The sequence below is a fragment of the Erinaceus europaeus genome, chromosome 9 (assembly GCF_950295315.1).
Source record: "Erinaceus europaeus chromosome 9, mEriEur2.1, whole genome shotgun sequence".
Classification (NCBI taxonomy): Eukaryota; Metazoa; Chordata; class Mammalia; order Eulipotyphla; family Erinaceidae; genus Erinaceus; species Erinaceus europaeus.
Window position 1 is genome coordinate 120,076,983 of NC_080170.1, and position 20,880 is coordinate 120,097,862.

Here is a 20,880-nt window from a genome sequence, read left to right on the forward strand (position 1 = left end):
AAATTAAAAAAAAAACTTTTTCATGACTGAGAGCCTCCAAGGTTCCAGGTTCTATTCCCTACACCACCATAAGCCAGAGCTAAGCAGTGCTCTGATAAAAATAAAATGATTTTTAAAATTTAAAAAAGACATAAAAGGGCCAGGAAAATAGGTCTTGGATAGTGCTCTGCTTTGCCATGAGTACAACCCAGGTTCAAGCCCAGTGCCCACTGCATTGAAAGAAGCTTTGGTGCTGTGGTCTCTCTCTCTCTCTCTCTCTCTCTCCCCGTCTATTTTCTCTGCATATGCACAGGAAGGAAAAAGGGAGGAAGGGAAGAAGGAGGGAGAGGGAGAGGGAGTAAGGGAGGGAAAGATAGAGGGAAGGGGGGAGAGTGAAAAAAAGAGATAAAAACCAGGCTGTCTCTGGTTTAGAGGAGCCTGCCTCTCCTCCAGCTCCCCAGGACTGCACTCGACTTTCTTCTCCTGCCTTTCTTAGAGACCCACCCACATTTCATAATGGACTTTCTTTCCCTCACACGCCCCTGAGGATGCCTGTGCCCTGGGGTTCTTTCTGTGGCAGTGGGGGCCTCTGAATCTAGTGCTGAATGACTGTGTCCAGATTAGTGAAATGGGTATTGTTGCTCCTGTTTTGTTGTTGTTTGGGAATGCTGTGACGCTGTACTGCCAGGATGGCAGCCTGGGCCGGCCCTCCCCTTAGGCATCTCCCTTCTGAGGGCTGCCAGGACCACATCTGTCCTCGCCCTGTGGGGCCATCTGCCCCCTGCCCTTCCAGCCTGGGGGACACACGTACACACACACACACACACACACACACACACACACCCTCATGCTCTTTCCAGTGTTCTGCCAAGAACATGCCAGCCCTGAGTTCAGCAGGGAAAGGTCAGCTGGAAGACTCTAACTAGATGGAAGTCACAGCTCATGGAGCCACCACCCCCAGGAAATTCTGGCCTTAACCATGGGGAATCGGGGGCATTTTTTTTTACTTGATTATAAAAGTGAAATACACCAACAAGTGAGGAGAGATGGAGAGATGGTAGAGAGAAAAATTAAGAGCCAAGCCAAGTTAAGCCTAGAGTGGGAGGCGGTATAGCAGTACTAGACTTGTGGTGTTTTGTTTTTTTTTCCTCCACGGTTATTGCCAGCATCATGAATCCACTGCTCCGGGAGGCTTTATTTTTTTTCCCTTTTGTTACCCTGGTTGTTTTTTTGTGTCATTGTTGTGGTTATTATTATTGTTGTTGTTGGATAGGACAGAGAGAAATGGAGAGAGGAGGGGAAGACAGAGAGGGAGATAGAAAAATAGACACCTGCAGACCTGCTTCACCGCCTGTGAAGTGACTCCCCTGCAGGTGGGGACCCGGAGGCTCGAACCAGGATCCTTATGCCAGTCCTTGCACTTCATGTCAGGTGCACTGACTCACTGTGCTCAGAGGGACTGTGCCCAGCCCCCCCCCCCCCCGTGTGTGTGTGTGTGTGTGTGTGTGTGTGTGTGTGTATGTGTGTGTGTGTGTGTGTGTGTTAGTTAATAGTGGGTTACAAGATTGCAAGATGATAGTGTATAGTTATGCACCCCCCCAGAGATAAACTAGATCAGATGGGGGGTCCATAGTGTGTCCTGATAAGGTGGGGGTCTGCAGGTGCCAGGCTCAGACAGGGGGTCCACTGGGGCATCAAGATTGAATGTGGATCCACAGGATGTCTGATCAGATGGGAGTTGCCTGGGGTGCCCCTATCACATGGGGGTCCACTGTGTGCCAGCACTAGATGGGGGTCTATGGGAGGTCTGGTTAAGACAAGGGTTCTCTCTTGGGGTGCCTGGCTCAGACAGGGGGGTCCGTGGGGTGCCTGGGCCAGACTGGTGGGTTAGCCTGACGTGTGGATCAGACAGGGGCTTCGTGTGGCACTGTATCAGACAAAGGGCCCAGGGGTGCCTGGCTCAGATAGGGGAGTCCCGGTGGTATTGGGTCAGATGGGGGGCCCGAAGGGTACCTGGATCATAGAGGGGGTCTGCACGGTGCCTGGCTCAGATTATACCGGGGGGGGGGGGGCAGAGGATTTCCTATGTTACTGGGTCAGACAGGGAGGTCTGTCTTAGAGACTGTTTACTTCTAAGTTGTTTGGTTGGTGTTTCTGTTTTACTGTTTTTGATTTTTTGCTCTGTGTGTGTGTGTGTTTCAGGTCTCTAGATTCCACATGAAAGAAACCATTTTTCCTCTCTTTATTTCACTGAACACCATCACCTCCAGTTCCATCCATCTTGTCCCAAAGGACACCATATCATCTTTTTTAATTGCAGAGTGGTATCCTGCGGAATCTATATCCCATAACTGCTTTAGCCAGTCATCTGTGGATGGGCATTTAGGCCGCTTCCACTCTGTGGCTACTATGAATAACGCAGCTGTGAACACAGGGATGCCTGTGCCCCTTCAAATCAGTGTTTGAGTGTCTTTTGGATAAATGTCTCAGAGTGGTATTGCTAGATCATAAGGTGATTCCATTTTTATTTGTTTAATAAAGTGCTGCCTAAGTTTGTAATAGCCAAAACCTGGAAGCAACCCAGGTGTCCAACCACAGATGAGTGGCTGAGCAAGTTGTGGTCTAGATACACAATGGAATACTACTCAGCTATTAAAAATGGTGACTTCACCGTTTTCAGCTGATCTTGGATGGACCTTGAAAAATTCATGTTGAGTGAAATAAGTCAGAAACAGAAGGATGAATATGGGATGATCTCACTCTCAGGCAGAAGCTGAAAAACAAGATCAGAAGAACAAACATAAGTAGAACCTGAACTGGAATTGGTGTATTGCACCAAAGTAAAAGACTCTGAGGTGGGTGAGGGGGAGAGTACAGGTCTTTCAGAGGACCTAGTGGGGGTTGTATTGTGATATGGAAAACTGAGAAATGTTATGCATGTACAAACTATTGTATTTCCTGTTGAATGTAAAACATTAATTCCCCAATAAGGAAATTAAAAAATAAATAAATAAATAAATGAAGTGCGGCGTATTCTAACTCCACTACCGACCTCAAGTGGTGTTTGGATGTAAGTCCTCCAATCACCTGTGCCATTTGGAATGTCTCTGTGTCTTAAACACCTTGTTCAGATCTCAGTGACCACTGAAGGATTGTTTCATCGTCCACAATGGTGACCAATTTCAAAAGAACACTACAGAAGGAAGTCAGATGCAAGAAATCTGGAAGTAAACTTCTACATTGCCAAATACTTTGTGGCCAAACGATCTGGCAACTCCACCCACCCCCAGCTCTGGATGCTAAGCACCCCTTCTTTGGCTTTTGGTCTCCCAGGGAATTTCTCCTCCCCATTTATTCCCTTCTCTGTTTATGCTGCATCTGGAAGGACAGAGCTGACTCTCCAGGCTGGTTTCAGACCAGAAGCCCCTGGCCCAGCCCAGACAGGAGGACACACATACAACATCACCCCTGCAAAACACACACACACACACACACACACACACACACACACACACACACACGGAGACAGACACACACAGCAGCCCTGACCCACTTCTGAGATGACCAACTTCCTCATACACCCCGGGGTGCTACCGCATATGTATTCCCTGTGCCCGAGCCCCATTCCTTCCCTCCCCTCCCCCACCTTGCTAACCACTTACACTGGCAGCCTGTTTTCAAAAAGAGTTCGTAGTTTGCTGTATACTTTAGTGGGTATTCAGGAAGCCAACGTTGAAGCAAAAGGGAGGAGTCCTTGAGCTTGGGTTGGTGGGGGGGGGTTGCAGAGGGGGAGAAGAGGGGGTAAGGGGAGACCCACCCCAGGGTCTTGGGATTGGTAGGGTCTTTTCTAAAAAGGGTCCTAGCCACCCCCATATTCACGAAACCAGGCATTGGCGGAAGGGGTCCGTGTGCACCCCTCCTTTGTGCCAGGCCTGGGCCTGCCCAAGAGCAGCTCCTACCCCCATAGGGCTCACGTCGGATGAGGGTCCGCTAGGGCGCACTGACTGGAAGGAAGTTCAAAGGGTTCCCCATGGGTGGAGTCTGCAGAGGCGCCTCAGTGGGTGGGAGCCCCATTGGGTAGGAGGCCGCTGTGTGTCTGGATCAAATGGGGCGGGGAGAGAAGGGTTCCCTCGGTGCCAAGATCAGATGGGGGGGTCCATAGTGTGTCCTGACAAGGCGGGTGTCAGGCTCAGACAGGGGGTCCACTGGGGCATCAAGATTGAATGTGGATCCACAGGATGTCCGATTAGATGGGAGTTGCCTGGGGTGCCCCTATCACATGGGGGTCCACTGTGTGCCAGCACTAGATGGGGGTCTATGGGAGGTCTGGATAAGACAAGGGTTCTCTCTTGGGGTGCCTGGCTCAGACAGGGGGGTCCGCGGGGTGCCTGGGCCAGACTGGTGGGTTAGCCTGACGTGTGGATCAGACAGGGGCTTCGTGTGGCACTGTATCAGACAAAGGGCCCAGGGGTGCCTGGCTCAGATTGCGGGGAGGGGGGATCCTATGATATTGGGTCAGACTAGGAGGTCGGTGGGGTGCCTGACTCAGATAGGGGTCCATAGGGCGCTGGCTCAGGTAGGAGAGATCCACCGAGTGCCTGGCTCAGACGGGGGAATGCCGGTTGCTGGGTCAGATGGGGGTATGTGCATGGTGCCTGGCTCAGCTGGTGGAGGTCCTATGATGTTGAGTCAGACAGGGGGTCTGCAGGGTGCCAAGACCAGACTGGTGGGTGCAGCCTGGTATGTGGATCAGACAGGGGGCTCCGTGTGGCTCTGGATCAGGCAGGGGGTCTAAGGGTACCTGGCTCAGATAAGGGGTTCCATATGGTATTGGGTGAGATGGGGGCTCCAAAGGGTACCTGGGTCACAGAGGGGGTCTGCAGGGTGCCTGGCTCAGATTATGCATGGTCAGACAAGGGAGGTGCATAGGGTGCCTGACTCAGAAAGGGGGTCCATATGGCACTGGCTCAGACAGGGGGGAATCCAGGTGCCTGGCTCAGATAGGGGGTCCACAAGGTGCTGGACCAGATGAAGGAGGTCCTATGATGCTGGGCTAGACAGGGGGGTCTACAAGGTATGGGAGGGGGGTCCCAGGATGCTAGGTCAGACAGGAGGGGGTGGGCCATAGGGTGTCTGACTCAGGAGGGATCCGCGGAGTGCCCGGCTCAGATGGGGGGAGGCGGGGTACTGGGTCAGATGGGGGGTCCACAGGGTGCTGGGTCAGATGGGGGTCCACGGGGTGCTGGGTCAGATGGGGATCCACAGGGTGCTGGGTCAGATGGGGGGGTTCACGGGGTGCTGGGTCAGATGGGGGGTCCACGGGGTGCTGGGTCAGATGGGGGGTCCACGGGGTGCTGGGTCAGATGGGGGGGTCCACGGGGTGCTGGGTCAGATGGGGGGTCCACGGGGTGCTGGGTCAGATGGGGGGTCCACGGGGTGCTGGGTCAGATGGGGGGTCCATGGGGTGCTGGGTCAGATGGGGGGGTCCACGGGGTGCTGGGTCAGATGGGGAGGGTCTGCGGGGTGCCTGGTTCAGACAGGGGGAGGTCCTATGATGCTGGGTCAGATGGGGGTCTACAAGGTGTCTGGCTCAGATAGGGGGGTCTGTGGTGCTGAGTCAGACAGCGGGGTCCGCGGGGTGCCTGAATCAGACAGAGGGACCCATAGGGTGACCCCAGCTCCGGGCCTGGAGGGGCCAGGCCGGGCGGCGCCCAGGAAAGTCCCGAAACGGGGGCGGGGCGGGGCGGGGCTCCCGGGCGGGGCGGGGCTCAGGGGGCGGGGCTCCCGGGGCGGGGCGGGGCTCCGGGGGCGGGGCGGGGCTCCCGGGGCGGGGCGGGGCGGGGCGGGGCGGGGCGGGAGGCCGGGCCTGCGGGCTGCCCAGACCCCGGAGCTGCGGCCGGGAGCTGGAGGAGGAGGCGGCGGAGGAGGGCGGCGGAGGAGGGAGGGCGGAGGAGGGAGGGCGCTGCAGCCAAGGCCGCGCGGGCCGCGCGGTGATCATGACCCGCAGGGTCGCCGCCCAGAGCCGGGCCATGCGGCCGCCGCCGCTGCTGCTGCTACTGCTCCTGGGCTGCGGGGCCGCGGCGCCCCCCACAGGTGAGCGCAGCTGGGGGCGGGGGGCGCCCGGATGGGCGGGGGCCTTCGGGATGCCGGGGCCGATCCTGGGGGGGCGCCTCGCTCGGCGGAGGCCTGGAGGGATGTCCCGGTAGCGTGGGGGGGGAGAAGTCTATGGACGGGGCTGCCCCGATTGCATGTAGGGGAGAGGTCTTCGGGGTGCCCGGATAGCGTGGGGAGGGGTCCGTGGGGCTGTCCCCCTCTATCTGGAGGACCCACAGACAGCCCAGGTCGGCCGAGGGGCAGCGGGGAGCCCGCAGTGCTTGGGGGTGGGCAGCGGGGAATTCCGGGCAGCCTCTGGGCACCGAGCCAGACGGCCCGCCCCGGAGGACACCCCCTTCCCGCCCTGTGACACCTGCACCGCAGGCCGGGGGGGGGGCAATCTGGACCCTCTTTACTCCCCCCCAACCTTTGCTCCCCCCCAAACCGCCGCCTCACCCCTAAACCGTGCTGCGGGTGCAAGTAAAGGGAGGCACAAGCCAATCCGGGGTGGGGGCTGCTGGCCGAGGGGTCTTCCCAGGCCCGTGGCTCGGGGCGTCCTCCCTGGGGCCGCCCCCAGCACCTAGCTGTCAATGGGACCCTTTTGCTCAGCCACCCGGCAGGGACTAGGTCCGGGGCCTGTGCTGGGTAGTGGGTGTGAAGTCCACAGGGACAGCGTTGGGACAGAACACAGACTGACTTCAGGTGTCCCCCGGGGAGGAGGCTCAAATGTTGGTGCCAGCCCCTTGCCCATCCACAGCCTCTTCTGTGTGTGTGTGTGTGTGTGTGTGTGTGTGTGTGTGTGTGTGTGTGTGTGTATCTTCTGTCTAGGAGACCAGCATCATAGGTTAGAGGGGTTCTCCCTGTTAAAGGGGGTCACCTTTGGGGGAGGGTCAGGAGATACCCATGCTGGGTGATGGGCGCTGGGTGATACTCGAGATGATGACTGCTTCTGGTTGGTGGTGGCTTGAGGTCAGGTCCCTCTGGAAGATCAGGAAGGCTTGTGGAGGCAGGAAGAAGTGTTGGCAATTTAGGGATAGGGCTCAGTGCTTATGCAAACAGGCTTTCATGCCTGAGACACCAGAGATCTCAGGTTCCATCCCCAAAGCCATCAGAAGGCAGAACAGAGCATTGCTCTAAACACAGAAAAAGAAATGGGGGGGGGGGGGCAGACGGTGGTGCACCTGGTTAAGCGTCCACATTACAGTGCACAAGGACCCAGGTTCAAGCCCCTAGTCCCCACCTGTATGGGGACTTCACAAGTGGTGAAGCAGGGCTGCAGGTGTCTGTCTCCCACTCCCTTCTCAATTTCTCTATATCTCTACCAGTAATAAATAAAAATATTTTGAAAAAAAAATAAAAAAAATATTTTAACAAAACATTTTTAAAAGGAAGAATTATTTAGAAGCTTTGCAGGCTGACACGCAAGGACACAGCCAGCTTTCTAATGATCGTCTTTATTGCAAGCTACCAAAGTTTGGGTCTGTTTGGAGGTACTGGATAGAAATTATCAGGGAGTGGGACTGTAGTGCAGCGGGTTAAGCGCACGTGGCGCAAAGCGCAAGGACCAGCGTAAAAATCCCTGTTTGAGCCCTGGGCTCCCCACCTGCAGGGGAGTCGCTTCACAGGCAGTGAAGCAGGTCTGCAGGTGTCTCTCTTTCTCTCCCCCCTCTGTCGTCCCCTCCTCTCTCCATTTCTCTCTGTCCTATCCAACAATGACGACATCAATAATAATTACTACAACAATGAAACAACAAGGGCAATAAAAGGGAATAAATATAATTTAATTAAATTAAAATTAAAAAAGAAAGAAATTATCATTCACAGTGGATTCCCCCCAAAGCAGTCCATTTATCCATTAGCACTGCATATACCCTGTGCTCTGACAGTAATTCCCAGTGACTCCATAATCTACTCTCGTGAGTATTTGGAGTGTCTTCATAATAAATTTGAAAAGAATTGGGGTAAGGCTGGAAAATAACATAGTACTTAGGCAAAAAGACTTTCATGAGGCCAGCTGGTTATGTGTACATTATTACCATTACCATGTACAAGGACCAGGTTCAACCCCCAGCTCCCCACCTGCAAGGGAGGTAGCTTCAGGAGTGGTGAAGCAGGGCTGCAGGTGTCTCTGTATCTCTCCCTATCTCCCCTTCTCTTCTCAATTTCTCTTCATCCTTTAAAAAAAAAGACTCCCTAAAAAGTTTCATACCTGAGGCTCTGAGGTCCCAGGTTCAATCCCAAGCACCACCATAAACCAGAGCTGAGCAGTGGTCTGGTAAAAATAAAAAAGAGGGAGTCGGACGGTGGTACAGTGGGTTAAGTGCACGTGGCGCAAAGCGCAGGGACCGGCCTAAGGATCCCGGTTCGAGCCCCCGGCTCCCCACCTGCAGGGGAGTCGCTTCATGGGCGGTGAAGCAGGTCTGCAGGTGTCTGTCTTTCTCTCCCCTCTCTCTCTGTCTTCCCCTCCTCTCTCCATTTCTCTCTGTCCTATCCAACAACAAAGCAACGTCAACAATGGCAATAATAACCGCAACGAGGCTGCAACAACTAGGGCAACGGAAAGGGGGAAAAATGGCCTCCAGGAGCGGTGGATTCATGGTGCAGGCACCGAGCCCAGCCATAACCCTGGAGGAAAATAAAAATAAAAATAAATAAATAAAAAAGAAAGGAAGGAACGAGCTGGGGAGACTGGAAGGTAGTTCACAAATAGGGCATGTCGCGTCCCACACACCTGGTCGAGGCTTAAACTCCAGCACCACATGGGAGTGACACAGCAATGGGGAAAGTTCTGGTGCTGTACTGTCCCTGTCTCTCCCTCTCTCTCTGTCTCTCTCTGAAATAAAAAGAATGACAAAGTCAGCTAAGGAGTGAAGTCAGGGATATGCAAGATCCCACCACTGGCATTACTTTAGATGAACACTATTATTTCTGATATGGGTACATTTCTTAGGATGTTGCTATTACATGTATTATATGTTAAGTATATACAGTATGTTCCAAATTTTATCTAAAATACATTTGTTCAAGCCCCTGGTCCCCACCTGCAGGGGCGGAAGCTTCGTGAATGATGAAGCAGGGCTGCAGGTGTCTCTCAGTCTCTTTCCCTCTCTGTCTCCCCCTTACCTCTCAATTCCTGTCTCTATCCAATAATAAATAAAATAAATATATTTGTGATACATATTACACAAGATATATGTTTGTTGTTTTGCTTTGAAACTGATTGCATTTCAGTGGAAATGCAGAAACATGTTTGACTACCTTCAGTATGAGAAACAAATATCTTGATTGCTGACAAGGGAAAATATTCTATGTTCACTGCACTGTGTGCTGATAGGGTATTTATAAGAGAAACGCCTTGTCAAAACACACAGTGAAAATATTAACAGTGATTACACAGTAAGTGATTAGTAGAAAAAGGCTCACAGTTAGGATGAGGGGATAGTTTAGTGGTTAGCCTGTAGACTTTGCATGTATAGTCTACGTTCCATCCCTTAAAGTTAAAAGGAATAAATGCCATGTTTTTTATATACATTTCAACTGTGCTTCAGGAATCATAAAGTTGCTTTTCTCTTTTTTAAATATTTATTTATTTATTCCCTTTTGTTGCCCTTGTTGCTTTATTGTCGTAGTTATTGATGTTGTTGGATAGGACAGAGAGAAATGGAGAGAGGAGGTGAAGACAGAGAGGGGAAGAGAAAGACAGACACCTGCAGACCTGCTTCACTGCTTGTGAAGCGACTCCCCTGCAGGTGGGGAGCTGGGGGCTCAAACCAGGATCCTTATGCCGGTCCCTGTGCTTTGCACCACGTGCGCTTAACCCGCTGTGCCACCGCCCGACACCCAAGTTGCTTTTCTTTTAAAGCTATTTTTGAAATATATGCGATGTTGTGATACGATAGAGAGAAATTGAGAGGGAAGGGAGAGACAGAGAGGGGGAGGCACCTGCAGACATGCTACATTGCTAATGAAGCTTCCCCAGGCACTCGAACCTAGTCGCCATGGGCACTGTAACAGGTGCACTCAGCTGGTGCACCACCGCCTGGTCCCTGAGGTAAGACTTATTTTGTCATTGGTTTTTGTATTTTAGTGTGGTGCCAAGGGGTGAGTGAAGGGGCTCCAGCATGTGTGCTGCCGCCCTGCAGCCTTCCTGGCCATTTTTTATTTTTTATTAGAGAGAGAAGAAGAAAACAGAAGGGGGGAGAGTAGAAGAGAGGGTGAGTCAGACACCAAAGCACCTCTCCACCATCCACCCAGGCCCCTTTGGTGCTGTCCATACAGCTCCGGTGCGGCTCCGGGGCGTCAACACTGGGCTTTCACACAGGGAAGGTGTGCGCTGCACCGAATGAGCCCACGAGACTCCTGGTTACAGCTGGAGCTGCTGCTTAGTTTTTCCAATGAGTGGATGTGTCCTTGCTCCACAGAATTTCTTTCTTTCTTTCTTTTTTAACCGGAGTACTGATTGGCTCTGGGTTATGATGGTAGGGGAGCTCGAACCCAGGACTTTGGAGCCTCAGGTCTGAGAGTCTCTTTGCATAACCCTTATGCTAGTTACACACACACCACCATCACCACCACCACCACCACCACCACCACACACAATTGTATCACTTCGACTGGCTGACTCGGATGCCCAAAGTTCCCGATGTGCTTAAGATAAATCCCCCACGACATAAAGACCATTGAAAAGCCATGAGACCGGGGCCAGGTGGTGGCGCACCTGGTTGAGCGCACGTTACAACGCGCAAGGACCTGGGTTCGTGTCCATGGCCCCCACCTGCAGGGGAAAGTTTTGCAAGTGGTGAAGCAGTGGTTCAGGTGTCTGTCTCTCTCCCTGTCTGTCTCACCCTCTCCTCTCAATTTCTGGCTAGCTAGCTAATAAGTAAAGATAATAAAAATAAAATAAAAAATGAGAAAGAAAAGCAAAGCCCTAAGACCGTTTGAGGGCTGGGGAGACAGCAGAAAGGCTTTGCAGAAGACTCTCATGCCTGAGGCGCCAATGTCCAAGGTTCAGTCCCCAACCCCACCACAAGCCAGAACCGAGCAGTGCTCTGGTCTCAGCCTCTGTATCTTTCTCTCTGGATCGCTCTTATTAAAGTACAGTGTTAAGGGGCCAGCTGGTGGTGTACCTGATTGAGGGCACACATTACTGGGGTCCTAGTCTCCAATCCCCACAGGCCAGGGAAAGCTTCACAAAGAGTGAAACATTGCTTAAGACATCTCTGTCTCTCTCTTCCCTCCTTCCTCTCTCTCTTCCCCTTCTCAATTTCTATGTCTCTACCCTAAATAAATAAAATATTAAAAAAAATAATAAAAACACAGTTTTAAAAAAAAGACCATTTTAGTGCACATTAAGAAATTCCTGACTGCCAGGCTTCCCTGGATTGAAGACCCCACCGATGTGTCCTGGAGCTCCGCTTCCCCAGAGCCCCACCCTACTAGGGAAAGAGAGAGGCAGACTGGGAGTATGGACCGACCAGTCAACGCCCATGTTCAGCGGGGAAGCAATTACAGAAGCCAGACCTTCTACCTTCTGCAACCCTCAATGACCCTGGGTCCATGCTCCCAGAGGGACAGAGAATGGAAAAGCTATCAGGGGAGGGGGTGGGATATGGAGATTGGGTGGTGGGAATTGTGTGGAGTTGTACCCCTCCTACCTTATGGTTTTGTTAATTAATCCTTTCTTAAATAAAAAAATTTAAAAAAAAGAAATTCCTGACTGCTGGGGGGACAGGGTAGTACCTCACCAGGTTAAGTACATAGTACAAAGGTAATGACCCGCGCAAGGATCCTAGTTCGAGCCCCCAGCTCCCCACCTGCAAGGAAATCACTTCACAGGAGGTGGAGCAGGCCTGCAGGTATCTATCTTTCTCTCCCCCTTTCTGTCTTCCCCTCCTCTCTCCATTTCTCTCTGTCCTATCCAACAATGACGACGACATCAATAACAACAATAATAACAATAATAAAACAACAAGGCAACAAAAGGGAATATATAAATAAATAAATATTTTTTAAAATAAATAAAATAGGGAGTTGGGCGGTAGCGCAGAGGGTTAAGCACAGGTGGCGCAAAGCGCGAGGACCGGCGTAAGGATCCTGGTTCGAGCCCCCGGCTCCCCACCTGCAGGGGAGTCGCTTCACAGGCAGTGAAGCAGGTCTGCAGGTATCTGTCTTTCTCTCCCCCCTCTCTGTCTTCCCCTCCTCTCTCCATTTCTCTCTGTCCTATCCAACAATGACGGCATCAATAATAACTACAACAATATAACAACAAGGGCAACAAAAGGGAATAAATAAATAAATAAATTTTTTAACTTTAAAAAATATAAATAAATAAATAAATAAATAAATAAATAAAATAAATGGCCATAGGAGCAGTGGATTCATAGTGCAGGCACCAAGCCCCAGTGGTAACTCTGGAAGCAAAAAAGAAAAAAAAAAAAAAAGTTCCTGATAGTGCATCATCTAAACAGTTTAAACCATACAGTAAGTGGGGCATTGGGGGCAGACTCTGTACATGACACTAACAGCTACTGCTTACTGAATGGCAGTCCTCCTAGATCTGACTAGGCACTCAGGCTTTTTATTTCCCCCACCATGCCTTTGCGGTTTGCGGTAGGTGAGAGCCCCGCTTTACTCTCCCAGAAACAAAGCCTGTCTTTGTGGGAAGTGACCAACCAACGGTGGAGGTAAACAGGCTGATGCCTAGTGTTTGCTGAAGAGAACAACTTCCTGTATGTGTTCCCTGACTTCCCTTCCCCTGTGGGGTGTCTGAGGTGGAATCGCTGCTGTTCATCTTCCGGTCCCTGTGACATGCACAGAACCAATCTTCCGCAAGGGCTCTGGAGAAAAAGGGCAGGAGCTGTGGGCATTTGACACAGGAAACTGCTTTGGTGTCACCTGAGAGGAGTGGCAGAGAGAGAGAGAGAGCATCAAGGAAAGAGGCTACCAGAGGGGGGTGTGCCACGAGGATGGGGTGAAATGGAGGTGTCCCCAGCCTCTCCCAGGAAGAAAGGGGGAGACCAAGTGGGTGAGGTGGCACAAGGATAGCCTTCTGCTGGGGATGCCAACTGTGGCCCCAGCCCCTGGTAGACCAGCTTGCCAATCACTATTACACCTGCCTTTCAAAAAGACAAAGTGTTTGTTTGTTTGTTTTGTTTTATTTTATTTTGCCTCCAGGGTTATTTCTGGGACTTGGTGCTGGCATTATAGCCACTTTTTCCATTTTATTGGATAGGACAGAGAGAAACTGAGAGAGCGAAGGGAAATAGAAAAGGAGAGAGAAAGATAGACACCTACAGACCTGCTTCACTGCCTGTGAAGCATCCCCCCTGCAGGTGAAGAGCCAGGGGTTCAAACCCAGAGTCTTGCACTTAAGTGTTGGGTGTGTTTAACCGGGTGTGTCACCACGCGACCACCCAGAAGACAGTCTTTGCTGCAGTCCAGGGCACAGGGCAGACAGGTACCATGCTCAGATTGTCTCCCACTACCCCCACCCCTCCCTTCAGGGAATATTTATAGAGATAGAAGGAGGAACTGGGGTGGGGGTAGATAGCATAATGGTTATGCAAAAAGACTCTCATACCTGAGGTCCCAAAGTCCCAGGTTCAGTCCCCTGCACCACCATAAGCCAGAGCTGAGCAGTGCTCTGGTTAAAAAATAACCAGAAAGGGGCCGGGCGGTAGAGCAGCGGGTTAAGCGCATATGGTACGAAGCGTAAGACTGACCTAAGGATCTGGGTTTGAGCCCCTGGTTCCCCACCTGCAGGGGCATCACTTCACAAGCAGTGAAGCAGGTCTGCAGGTGTCTGTCTCTCCCCTTCTCTGTCTTCCCCTCCTGTCTCAATTTCTCTCTGTCCTATCCAACAACAGCAACAAGGGCAGCAAAATGGGGCGGGGGGGGAATGGCCTCCAGGAGCAGTGGGTTCTACTGCAGGCACTGAGCCTCCAGCAATAACCCTGGAAGGGAAAAGGAGGAGGAGGAGGAGGAGGAGAAGAGAAGAAAAAAGGAGGAGAAATCTTTAAAAAAAAAAAAAAAAAAGGAGGAGGAGGAACTGGAAACTTCTGTCTTGTGTTGTCTACTTCTTGAAAAGCTGGAGGTGGGTTTCAGGACAAACAGGATGGTTTGGCCAGCCACAGTGAAGGCAGAGAACCAGCAGGAACTGAGGGCTGTGCATGCATCTTGGTCTTTCTCCAAAAGGCTAGCTGTAGATGCAGTCAGCCTCTGCTACAAAGTTGTTCCCGCAAACAGAGGACAGCAGAGTCTTTGTCTTTCATCTAATCCAGTGTATCCCTGTCAGTTCCCTTAATCACAGTCAAATCAGGAAGACCTGCCCTGTTAAGGCAGTGACTTCACAAAGTGAAGAGAGCAGTATCGTAAGAACTTATTAATGCTTTGTCTAGATGTTTTTGTATAAACATCATTTGATAAAAAACAAGAGCAACAAAAGGGAAAATGAATAAATATTTTTTTTAAATTTTAAAAACATTATTTGATCAGAACATTTGTAAAGAGTGCGTGGTCTTGAGTGTTTCACTGTGGAAGCCACTCTTTGGGATTGCTGTTGTCTTTGGATATGGTGAGACAGGAGGTCCTAGGAGATTCACATGGAAGAGCAAAGGAAGGGCACCCGGTTGAGCATACACATTACCGTGCACAGAACCTGGGTTCGAGCACTTGCTCCCCTGCAGAAGGAACATTTCACAAGAGGTGAAGCAGGTCTGCAGGTGTCGTATCTCTCTCCCTCTCTCTCTCTCTGTCTCTCTCCCCCTCTCTCTCTCTCCCCCCTTAATTTCTTTCTAACCGATCTGAGGGAAAGAACGGGAAAAAAAAAGGCTGTCAGAAGCAGATTCATAGTGCCAGCACTGAGCCCCAGCAACTGGAGGCAAAATGAAGAAGAGGAGGAAGAAACAGGAGAAGATGAAGAAAAAGATGATGAGAAGAAGGAGGAGGAGAAGTTATAAAAGGAGGAGAAGAAGAAGGAGATGGAGGAGGAGATGGATGGATGGAAAGAGAAATAACAGGACCTTGGAGGTGGAGCTGGAGCAGGGGTTAAGGCAGTGGACTCTCCAGCATGAGGTCTTGAGTTCAATCCCCATATCACATGTGCCAACGTGGTGCACTGGTTCTAAAAAAAAAAAAAGTTATCTTTTTAAAAATTTTTATTTATTTCCTTTTGTTGCCCTTGTTGTTTTATTGTTGTAATTTTTGTTGTTGTTATTGATGTCGTCGTTGTTGGATAGGACAGAGAGAAATGGAGACAAAAAAAAAAGAAAGGAAAAGACAGGGAGGGAGAGAGAAAGATAGACACCTGCAGACCTGCTTCACCACCTGTGAAGCGACTCCCCTGCAGGTGGAGAGCCGCAGGCTCGAACCAGGATCCTTATGCCGGTCCTTGTGCTTCGCGCCAGGTACGCTTAACCTGCTGTGCTACCGCCCGACTCCCCCCACAAAAAAAAGTTATCTTTAAATTATAGGGTAAATATACGAATATGTGAACTATAATGCAATATGTAATAAATATAAATGTTTATCAAAATTCCGTGTCATTGACTCCTGGATAAGACTGAGACCCAGACTGTTAAAATTCCTTCTTAGTCATGCTCCTCTTCCTAAGGTGGAACTTTCTAGTCCATGCCTGCCTGGGAGTACAGGGACCTGCTAGGGAAGGAAAGGCAGCGGCCCCCAGCGCCTTGAGGCCTCCTCTCACCATCCTGGTGGAGGAGAGGGGGAGGAAGATTTGCCAGGAGGAACAGGAAATCCCATTTCTGTGCAGTGACAAAAGCTGACTGGTCAGATGAAGGGCGATGGGCACTTTATCTGCCTGGAGGCTTTCCTCTGACCCTCGCTCCCCCTCCCCAGGCTGGCCTTCCCAGCTGCCTGCTCCGAAGAACGTCAAGCTGCACCTGTACAACACCCAGCAGGTGCTGAGCTGGGACCCGGTGACCCCGGGCGAGGACCCCAGGCCTCTTGTCTACCAGGTGCAGTACAGACTGTAAGCACATGTTTCTCTGCCATGTTTCTGGGGAGGTGAGGGTGCCAGGGAGGGGGTGGGGATTGTTGTGGAGAAGCCAAGGGCCAGCCACACAAGAAGCAGAGGGTTCTCATGCTCTAAAACATTAAATCTCCAAGGACAGAGGTTTCCCAACCTCCCACTCAGCCCAGGGTGGGTCTGTTTGTCTGTCTGGCAACCCTTCTCTCAGACCACAGGGCTCTTCCTCTAAAAGAAGATTTTTTTCTCTCTCTCTCTTTCAGGGGTTTCAGAAGGTTGTATCAAAGCACTTCCTGTCTCAGAACACTTCCTGTGTTCATCTCTTGGACAGAGAGGTTATTCCGGAGGCACAGTGCCAGTACAAATCCACCACTCCCGGCAGCCATATTTATTTCTTTTTCTATTTCTATTTTATTTTATTTTATTTATCTATTTGCCTCCAGGGTTATTACTGGGGCTCGTTGCCTGCACTACGAATCCACTGCTCCTGGAGGTTGTTTTCCCTTTTGTTGCCATTGTTGTTTATCATTGCTTTTGTTTATCATTGCGGTTATCAGTTATTAGTATTATTAGTGTTGTTGTTGTCACTGTTATTGGATAGGACAGAGAGAAATGGAGAGAGGAGGGGAAGACAGAGAGGGGGAGAGAAAGAGAGACATCTGTAGATCTGCTTCACTGCCTGTGAAGCGATGGGGAGCCGAGGACTTGAACCAGGATCCTTAACGCCAGTCCTTGCGCTTTACGCCATGTGCGCTTAACCTGCTGCACTACCGCCCAGCCCCCCCTTTCTTTCTATTTTATTTAATAGGACAGAGAGAAATTGAGGAAGGGGATAGGGGATTGAGAGAAAGGGAGAGAAGGAAAGAGAGAGAGAGAGGGAGAGAGAGATCTGCTTCACTGCTTGTGAAGCTTCCTGCCAGCAGGAGAGCAGAGGTTCGAACCCCGATCCTGCATGTGGCAATGTGTGTGCTTAACCAGGCACGCTCTGCCCCACGCCTTTTGGTTTAAACCTGAAAGACCAGATGCGACTCAACAAGGCTTTTTTCTTTCTTTTTCCTTTTTCTTCTTAAATTTAATTCCAATCAAGTATCAGTTTCTAAAAGGGATTTCCATTTTGTCTTAGTTGGCCCTACTCCTCTTCCCAAACCTCACCCCCTCACCCCCACCCACTCTGATTTGTAATATAAACACAAACAGGAAGAAAGCAAAACCTGAGCCCTCAGCCACTGTTTGCTTCCCTTGCTAGACAGGCAGACTGAAGGTCAAGTTCAAACTCTGGGCTGAAGTCATTTTGTTACTAACTGCGATGGATAAAGACCAACCGCATCAGTTAACACAGCCCCTTGGAATTCGGCTCTTAGCTCGACATTTAGAGCTGTGGAAATGTTTGCGTTGCTTTAACTCTAGACAGATATTCCAGTCTCCCCCCACACAGACACGAAAAATGTACTCCTGCAGATAAACACTGAAATGGCCACTAGTGTCCGTCTGCGTCAAATTGCATCATGCTCACTTGGGACTCGAGCTCTGGGCAGCAATGAAGCTGGATATTCTGTCAGCTGTGGTTGACTGCAGCTGTGTGCCGTGTGGAAGGGCCTCCATGGTCAGAGTAGGCAGGGCCACAGAAAATTCCAGGCTGCTAATCTATTAGAGGAGTGTGGTTCCAGAAAGATCAATCTTTTTTCATTTTTCCCTGTGCACTGTGGCACTATCTGCTGAGTAGAATTAGATTCAAGGTCCCAAAAAGCAGACCTCCTCCCATGTCTGAGTCCCTGGGCTTCCACCCTCACCACCACATAGGACAGCACCAAGGGGAGAGTCCATGGATCGTGGGGCATTGTGCTAGTGTCTCTCGCTTTCCCCCCCCTTTTCTCTCTCCCCATATTTTATCTCTAAAATTAGATAATAATATTGGATAATAAATTCGATAATAAAGGCCAGGAAATATCTCATCCACTAGAACACACACTTTGCTAGGTTACCACTCAGGGTCAAAAGAATAACAAAGAGTTTCCCAGACAGACAACTGAAGGAGGGCTGAGGAGATAGCGTGATGGTTATGCAAAAGAGGTTCATCTTTTGATGAAACTCTTGAGATTCTAAGGTTCCTGGTTCAATCCCTACCACCACCAGAAACCAGAGCGGAGCAGTCCTCTGGTTTCAGTCTTTCTCTCTCTCTGATCTCTCTCATTAAAAAAAAAAGTTTAAAAAAACAGTTGAAAGAATACAGTACTGTTAACTCAGTCCTATAATACATACTATAGGCACTTATACAAAGAAAAATACTGAAATGTTTTTGACTGGGTTACTGGGAAATAAACTCAGGTCCTTGCATAAGTGAGACACCACTGAGTAGACTCCTAGACTCAGTTTTTTTTTCTTTTTCTACCTAGAATGAGACAGACAGACAGACAGATCACAGCACAACTCCACTATCCATGGTACTCCTATCTGGACTCACAACCAGGAAGGACCTCACACTAAGTAAGGCCTGTGCTTTAGTGGATGAACTATCTCCCAAGAAATATTTTTTGAAGCTTACGACAGTGTCCTATCAAGTGTTGGACCCTCTCCTATCTGCCAAGAGCTTATTGTAGAGATTTTTCCACGCCAGAGATTGATTTTAGTCAGTTCTTCTTCTGGCGTTTGCCCTTCTTCCGTAGCCAGTCAACAGCGTCAGGTTGAGCCTGATGTAAAGTTTCGAGACCTCCTTTGAATCTGGAGAGGTGGCAGTCGTTGACTATGTGGGTCATAGTCTGTCTGGAGCCACAGGGGCAGTTCAGGTCGTCTCTGGCTCCCCAGCGATGGAACATAGCGGCGCACCGGCCATGGCCTGTTCGATAGCGATTGAGGAGGGCCCAATCATAACGTGCTAGGTCAAAGCCGGGTTGACGCTTGCAGGGGTCTGTGATGAGCTGTTTGTTCTTTGTCTCAGCTGACTGCCAACTCTGTTTCCAAGAGTCTGGAACAGAGAAGTTCAGTGTAGGCGTAGGGGACCAGATTGGGTGACGAGACATCAAGCGTTGGACAGGGTGGGCGAAGATCTCCGCGTATACTGGCAGGTCCAGTCGAGCGTAGACGTGGGAAATGAACTTAGATGATGCCGCATCCCGACGAATATCTGGCGGGGCGATATTGCTAAGAACTGGCAGCCATGGAACCGGGGTGGAACGGATGGTTCCAGAAATGAACCTCATGGAGGAATATAATTTGGAATCGACCAAGTGGACATGGGGGCTACGGAACCATACTGGGGCACGGTATTCTGCAGTGGAATAGCATAATGCCAGAGAGGATGATCGTAGTGTGGAAGCGCTCGCGCCCCATGAGGAGCTGGCCAGTCTTGCAATGATGTTATTCCTCGCGCCCACCTTTGCTGCAGTTTTTATGAGATGTTTGTGAAATGACAGGGTGCGATCGAGAGTAACGCCAAGATAGACTGGCTGGGCTTCATGCCGGATTCTCGTATCGCCAAGCTGCACATTAAGCTCACGCGAGGCCGAGGCATGGTGTAGATGGAAAACAGATGATACCGTTTTTGCAGTGCTAGGGATTAGTCGCCATTTTTTACAGTAATCAGATATCAGAGACATGTCTTTCGTGAGTGTTTCCTCGAGGATGTCGAACTTGGATGCCTGAGTTGCACAGTCAGTGATCCAGAGAGGTAGGGTGAATGGAATATCCTTATTTAGTAAGGTTTCAGGGGGGGCGGGCAGCAGTACACCCAGCTAAGTGCACATAGTACTAAGTGCAAGGGCCCATGCAAGGATCCAGGTTCGAGCCCCCCATCTCCCCATCTGCGGGGGGTGGGAGAAGGAAGCTTCACAAATAGTGAAGCAGATCTGCAGGTGTCTCTCTTTCTCTCTGCCCCTCTGTCTCTCCACCTCCCCTCTCAATTATTCTCTGTCCTGTCCAATTAAAAAAAAAAAAAAGGCCACCAGGAACAGTGGATTTGTAGTGCTGGTACAGAGCCCCAGTGATAACCCTGGAGACAAAATAAAAAAGGTTTTGAGGTCATCACAACTGAAGGGAAGACTGGTTTTTTTTGAAGCGGGCCTTTGCTTTTTCTTCCTTTTTTTTTTTTTCTTTTTGTGCTCTGGCAGTGGCAGGCCTCGCACACCCACACTGATTCTGGGGAGGACACTTTCATTCTTTTTAAAATTTCAGATAGATGGGGCGAGGCAGGGTGTTGGGAGAGAGAAAGGAGGGGAGACCCATCACAGCACTCACGTTTCCCCGGTGCCCTGTGGCTCGATCCCGGGCAGAAAGCATGGAAGGCACACACCTTACTAGGTGAGCTATCTCCCTGATCTCATTTGGTCTTTTTGTTTCGTTTAAATATTTATTTATTTTCCCTTTTGTTGCCCTTGTTGCTTTTTTATTGTTGTAGTTTTTGTTGTTATTGATATCGTCATCATTGGATAGGACAGAGAGAAATGGAGAGAGGAGGGGAAGACAGAGAGGGGGAGAGAAAGACAGACACCTGCAGACCTGCTTCACCGCCTGTGAAGCGACTCCCCTGCAGGTGGGGAGCCGCGAGCTGGAACCGGGATCCTTATGCCGGTCCTTGCGCTCCACCCATGTGCGCTTAACCCGCTGTACTACTGACCGGCCCCTGACAAGATTTTTTAAAAAGTGAAATCTTTAGATCTCTTAAATTTGACATAAAATAAAATGAGATAGGGAGTCGGGCTGTAGCACAGCGGGTTAAGCGCAGGTGGCGCAAAGCACAAGGACCGGCATAAGGATCCCGGTTCGAACCCCAGCTCCCCGCCTGCAGGGGAGTCGCTTCACAGGCAGTGAAGCAGGTCTGCAGGTGTCTA

General features: G+C 50.5%; 1 protein-coding gene across 2 annotated transcripts in view; it reads left to right on the plus strand.

Moving 5' to 3' along the window:
* Positions 1 to 5,865: 5,865 nt before the first annotated feature.
* Positions 5,866 to 20,880, plus strand: part of IFNGR2 (interferon gamma receptor 2) — a 36,261-nt gene continuing 21,246 nt past the window's right edge. The window contains exons 1-2 of one of the 2 annotated variants that reach the window (XM_060198653.1): positions 5,866 to 6,072; positions 15,928 to 16,046. In XM_060198653.1, the coding sequence (XP_060054636.1) occupies positions 5,976 to 6,072; positions 15,928 to 16,046 (216 nt within the window). In that variant the 5' untranslated portion in view covers positions 5,866 to 5,975. Of the gene's footprint in view, positions 6,073 to 15,927; positions 16,061 to 20,880 lie in introns of both variants that reach the window. The other variant, XM_007519737.3, reaches the window with a different exon arrangement.